This window comes from Meleagris gallopavo, chromosome 7, assembly GCF_000146605.3.
Source record: "Meleagris gallopavo isolate NT-WF06-2002-E0010 breed Aviagen turkey brand Nicholas breeding stock chromosome 7, Turkey_5.1, whole genome shotgun sequence".
Taxonomy (NCBI): domain Eukaryota; kingdom Metazoa; phylum Chordata; class Aves; order Galliformes; family Phasianidae; genus Meleagris; species Meleagris gallopavo.
The window spans coordinates 14,750,169-14,756,384 of NC_015017.2; the positions used below are offsets into that span (position 1 = coordinate 14,750,169).

The window sequence follows — 6,216 nt, forward strand, 5'->3', positions numbered from 1 at the left end:
AAAAAAAGGGGGAAAAAAAAAAGGAACATCTGTTATCTTTTCAGAGATCACCAAATTCAGACTTGTAAGTGCCAGGTGTTAAAAAAAACAGAAATACATAAACTTAAGTTGCCACACTGTATTCAAAGCTTAATGCCTCATATTTTTATACCTTTTTGTAGTAGCATTTTTCTTGTTTTACAAACTGTGCTGCTTATTTCCTAGTGCAAATTTGTAAAATAAAATATTTTTAAATTTCTGAAGTACCAAAGAAACCTGTCCACAAAGAAAAAATACCTCCTTCTCCACCAAAAGAAGAAGCTTCACATCGTAAAGGTACAAAACATTTTAAGTGGGATTTGAAGAATAAGAGATCTATTTTCATATATCAATCTTTAACAGTTTTGAGAATATTTTATGTACCACAACCTGGAATTTAGTTAGCAGCCACAGTATGAACCTGAATAAAAAATAAATATCACCTGGATTTGTGCTTTAGGGAAAAAAAATTGTTAGCTTAGTTTTGCAGCAAATGAAGGTAGGAACCCCCAAGGAAAAAATAATTAAAAAACCAGACAAATTAAAAAAGTTAGAGAGGTCTGATGAAGAAAGTAGATCAGTTAAGGACATGTCACATGTCTTCTGGCAATGTGCAGAGGTCTTATCGTGGCACTATAGAAAGTCATAGTTGTTTTTTTTTTCCCCTTATTCCAAATACACCTGATTTTTAGAGTAGATGTAAGATAGACCTGTGCATATTAAGATGAGCTTGGAGATTTGATTTTCTTTGTCTTTCTTACTGTCTTGTCTGAAGATGTAATTCTATGTTAACTTTAAAATTATACTAATATCTTTCAAGTACATGAAGTTTATGAGGAAATATATGTAGAAGAAGAAATTTCTACTGTTCATAGAAAAGAGGAGGCTTCGCCACCTGGAGGTATATGAACTTCTTGATCATCTCTCATCTGCAATTTGGTCATTGATCATCTGCAATTGATTTTCTGCAATTTGCAAATTGATGACCTTCAAGAAAAAATTAATTATTCATGTTCATAGTTTAGATCTTGTTCAATATAATTAATATTTGTGTTTATTGTTTTTGTTCTTTATTTGCATTTAATACTTGCTTTTTTTTTTGTATGACTTGTTTTTCTGTTCTATAAAAATTCTTAAAATGAACTAATATCTTTAAAGTGCCTGCAGTTGTGAAAATTGCTCCTGAAGTGCCTATTGCTGTGCCTAAAAAAACAGAACCTACTCCTGTGTCTAGAAAGCCAGGATCACCATCTAAAGGTACTATAGTAGTCCAGTAAAACTGAGGCCTTGTCATCTTTTGCTCATATTTTGTGCTTCTTACTCATTTAATAGTTAGTAATCAACTTGTGTGAAATTTGTGATGTTGTGTTTGTCAGTTTTCGTGTTTCTCTACTAGTCTTATTTATTTGTATGTATACTTTAAATCATAAAATTAAAATCAGTAAATATCTTTCAAGTGCCTGAAGTGCCCACAAAAGTTATTGCTGAAGAGAAGCCTGTCCCTCTGTCTAAAAAGCCAGAAGCTCCACCCACCAAAGGTATAGGCCAACATATCCTTTCTTTCTCCTTTTTCTTCAGCTTTCTTCTGTCTTGTTTTGCTCTTGTCCAAATGTTGAAAAATAGTTGAATTTGGCTATTTCTTCTACCCAAGAACAATCCACTGCAGTGGTACAGAAATTATCAGAAGGACTAATAGTAATAAGAAAAACTTTAGCTGAGTCAATAGGCAGCAAGATTTACAAAATAAACATTTTCACTTTATGGATATTAATATATAATATATAAAGTAAACAGCTTCAGAAATTCCACAATACTCAAGCAAGAAATCTCTGTTCTCTTTCACATTGCTCGTGTTAAACTTATTGATTAATTTTTGAATAGAAATTGCATTTAGCTATTGAAAACATTAGAAATATAGAAATATAATATAGAAATGAAAACATTTCTAACGGTTCATTCAGGTATATTAGAAGGCTGTTTGAATGAGCATTTTGTGTCATATGTCACTACTGCATGACAAAAGTCTCCCAGTTAAGCTGCTTCGAACCGTTCTTTGTCAGAGTAGAACAAGTGCAACTGTTTTGAACATATAAGTGTTGTCAGACTGTCCTTTCATATCTACTTGTTCTATCTTACTTCCATGTATTGTGTGTTTTATTTTTCTAATTCCCAAAAGTGCATATCTTTAAAGTATCCAAGCTACCTGAGAAATCTGTCTCAGAAGAGAAGGTACCTTTTGCTGTACCAAAAAAGACAGGAATACCACCTATAGGCTGTGTGTCAACAATGGTTAAACTCTGAGAAGATTCCTCTTTCTCTTGGGCAGAGGGCTTTACATTAAAATAAAATTCATCCTTTCTTCCTTATTTATAAGCATTCCTATAGTATGTAGTAATATACAACATTGCACATCTAATTTCAGATCCATTCTTAAGAATCATTCTGCTATTCTTCTTGTGACACTCTTTCTTCTAAATAATTTACGTATCTTTAAATGCTTTAAAAATAACAAAAATAAATGCTGCTTTCTTTAAAGTGCCAGATGTGCCCAAGAAAATTCCAGAAGAGAAAGTACCCATCACTGTGCCGAAAAAACCAGAACCAACACCAGCCAAAGGTATTTTTTAATATATAGAACTAAAGTTTGGAAGAAAAGACCTCTAACATGATTGTTTCAATTGGTTTCTGATTGTTTTGTTGTGTTGTTCTACTATATTTATTTTCTGTGGTCATACTTCTATGTGTGCTACTGCTTTGAAAAATTCTTTTGAGTATGATTAATGTACCAGTGAGTTAGGAATATTCATATAATTGGGCAGTTATGAGACTGATTCTTGAGTACCGCTGCAGAAATCTTTAAGGGAAAGCAGTGCTTCTGTAATCTGAAATACTGTTGACTAAAGTAAAAAAAAAAAAAAATTAGCTCCAGAAGAATGTTTAAGGACATCAAAGTACAGAGTGATAGAGATGCCTAACACAAGGGAAAAATCTATAATGATACAGAGACAAAATCATCATGCGTAGAAGAATATGACAAAGAAAGCAGAATGGACAGTGGCAGCCTTAGTCAGAGATTAGAGATGCTGTTGACTTAAGTGGAAAAATTATTTTATGCAGAAGAATGCATTTAAGTCTGCTACATCCCCGATCTCCATTTGACTAAAGCTTCTAAAGGCTCTGAAATGCTACCTCAGACTTTACAGGGACACTAAGTACTAACTTTATTTTAGTAAAAATGTGATTCCATGAAGGCTTTTCCTAATTTGCAGTTTCTACTTGAAAGTTTTGTACATAGCTGTAAAATTCTATAAAATATCTGAAAATCATCTCTTTCCTTAAAGAGCCTGAAGTGCCCAAGAAAATAGAAGAGAAAATCAAAGTTATTGAGCCTAAAAAGCCAGAAGTACCACCAGCTAAAGGTACCTGACATTAATAAATATATGAAAATAATTTTTTTCCTTTCACTGATAAGATCTTTTTGATACTATTTATCCATTTTTTCTACTTCATAAAATGTGGGTTTATATATTTAATTTTTGGGAACAGATTCTTTTCCCCTTGATACTTTCAAGTGTATCCCAATCAAGATTGAGAGCAAAAGGCCTCTTTGGTAAAGGATATTATCTCTGCTTCATGCTCCTTGGTGTCCTTTTGTTTCTATCTTTTTTCCATTTAATGACATTCAAATTTATTCAGATATTAATATTAGAACTAGTATTAATTGCAAGGTGCCAGAAGTGCCCATGTTGCAGAAAAGAAAATACCAGTTGTGAAGCCTAAAAAAATGGAAGTACCATCAGCTAAAGATATTTGCCATTATGAAACTAATAATAGAATGGGAAATATCACCCTTTATTGTTTTAATACTATAGAAGACAATACCTAAGACCTTTGTGGAATTTTCTTCTTTTGTTTAAGCTTAAGTGAACAAATGTGTTGATTTTTATTGTGAGAAAAAGTATCTATATATCTTGATAATTGGTGAACTCGCTAGTGCAGTTATGCTGTTGTGCTTTAATGCTGTTTATGAAATTCTCATAGTAAATTATTAATATTTTTCAAGTGCCTGAGGTACCAAAGAAAGTGGTCCAAGAAGAGGTTTCAGTTGAAGTACCTAAGAAACCAGAGCCTCCACCAGCTAAAGGTAACTGCTGTACACGATGAACTAAAGAAAAACCCTTTGTTGTCTAGAGCGTGATTTTAGTAAATTTATTTTCTTTAATTATAAATATTCAGTATTTTTTGTTCATTAAGTTGTAGTTTTTATATGTGAGAGACAGAGAAGCATAGAAGTTAACCGTTTTGTAAAAAACAAAAAAAACATTGCCTCAGAGAAAATTTTCTATAGCCAAAGAAAAAAAAAAATTGATGCTCATAACCAAAACCACTGTTGTTTTTAATGTCCACAAGTTTTATTTTTTGTCATGTCCAAGGTGCTAAGGATACTGTTTAAATTTCTTACAAATAACATAAATTACTTTCTTTTAAGTGCCTGAGGTACCCAAGAAAGTGGTTCCAGAAGAAAAAGTACATGTTGAAGTTCCTAAAAAACCAGAACCTCCGCCTCCTAAAGGTAAATGTTCAGTAGTGATAAAATTGCACAGAAATTTTAATTGTTTACCTGAACATTATCTTTTAAATTCTGTGTTATCCTTTGCTATATTCTTATATGCATAAGTGTTATAGTTTATGTTGTCATCTTCCCTTGTGAATAACTCTCATTAAATAACAGTGGCTATTACTGGTGCACATCAAAAAATATTAAAAACACCTAGACTGTTTATAAGAGGGTTTTTTTTCCTGATAATGTTCTCCTTTGAGTTAAAATAAATTACAATTCTTCAAATTTCTGAAAGTAAAGCAAATAAATATTTTTAAAGAACCTGAGGTGCCCAAGAAGATTGTTCCAGAGAAGAAATTACCGGAACCTGTGGCTGTACCTGAAAAACCAGAGCCTCTACCAGAGAAAGGTAAGTCTCAAAGTTAGTAGAACAATAAAAGCAGTATTTTTCCCCTTTTCTTTAACACTGTAATTTTCAGGCCTTCTGATTCTGAGATTTCAAATTGTATTTGTTCTATGTATCTGGATATGTTTGTGAAATATGCATAGGTGGATCGTTTAGAAGAATAGTGACAAATTTTGGATGTGTGAATTACTTGTCTTCTTTACTCAAAATCTTCTTACTATTTTGGATTATTCTTACTGTTCTACTCACTACCTGCTTTGGTTAATAAAAACAGCGATAACTAATATCTTTAAAGTGGTAGCAGCAGAAGAAAAGTATCCATTCTAGCAGCTAACAGCAGACCATGTCAATGTTCTTGAAATACCAGAAGGTCTACCAAGAAAAGCAATATGCCATCACTCAATTCTTGAATCTTCAGTTTCTATTATTAATATCTTTTAATAATAATACATGCACTATTACTAATATCTTTTGTCCTGCACACTTTGTTTATAAATATTGTGATTTTTTTACTTTTAGCGTAAGTTACACTATCTGTTCACATATACCTCCACATATGGTGACATGAAGTGCGTGTGTGTATGTATTTGAAAAGAGAAAAGACAAAGTGTGTTACATCTATCATTAAACAAGCTAACATAAATGCTTGAAAAAATTTTAATGTTTACATTACAATTGTGTTTTTATGTATTTTGATTTACTTGAAGTTGCTATGTGTTTGAGCAATCATTAAACTTAGAACTAATATCTTTTATATATATGAAGTGATCAAGACAACTGTCCCAGACAAGAAAGTACCTGTTGCTGTTCCTCAAAAAACAAAGGCCATTGCAAGACCCCCCAAAACAAAGCCCTTTGTGGCACCTCAAGAACTAGAACCTGTGCCAGTAGTGCAAAAAGCAGTGCCTGATATGTTGCCTGAGGTTGCAGAGCCTTTTGTGGCACCCCAAAAATCAGAGCTGTTTGGGGCAGCGGAGGAGTCTGAGACTGTTTTGGTACAACAAAAAACAGAACTTGTTGTGGTATCTGAGGAAACAAAGCCAGCTGTGGCAGCTCAAAAAGCAAAACTTTTTGTGGCAGCGGAGGAGTCTGAGACTGTTTTGGTACAACAGAAAACAGAACTTGTGTCATCTGAGGAAACAAAGCCAGCTGTGGCAGCCCAAAAAGCAAATCTTTTTGTGGCAGAAGAGGAGTCTGAGACTGTTTTGGTACAACAAAAAACAGAACTTGT

At 32.8% G+C, this 6,216-nt stretch overlaps 1 protein-coding gene across 1 annotated transcript in view; it reads left to right on the forward strand.

The window, feature by feature from the left end:
- The window catches only part of TTN (titin), a 235,702-nt gene that overhangs the window by 114,819 nt on the left and 114,667 nt on the right, over positions 1-6,216 (forward strand). The window contains 9 exon segments of the mRNA XM_031554287.1: positions 244-315; positions 839-919; positions 1,177-1,275; positions 1,476-1,556; positions 2,555-2,635; positions 3,360-3,437; positions 4,082-4,162; positions 4,508-4,591; positions 4,899-4,988. Of these exon segments, the coding sequence (XP_031410147.1) occupies positions 244-315; positions 839-919; positions 1,177-1,275; positions 1,476-1,556; positions 2,555-2,635; positions 3,360-3,437; positions 4,082-4,162; positions 4,508-4,591; positions 4,899-4,988 (747 nt within the window).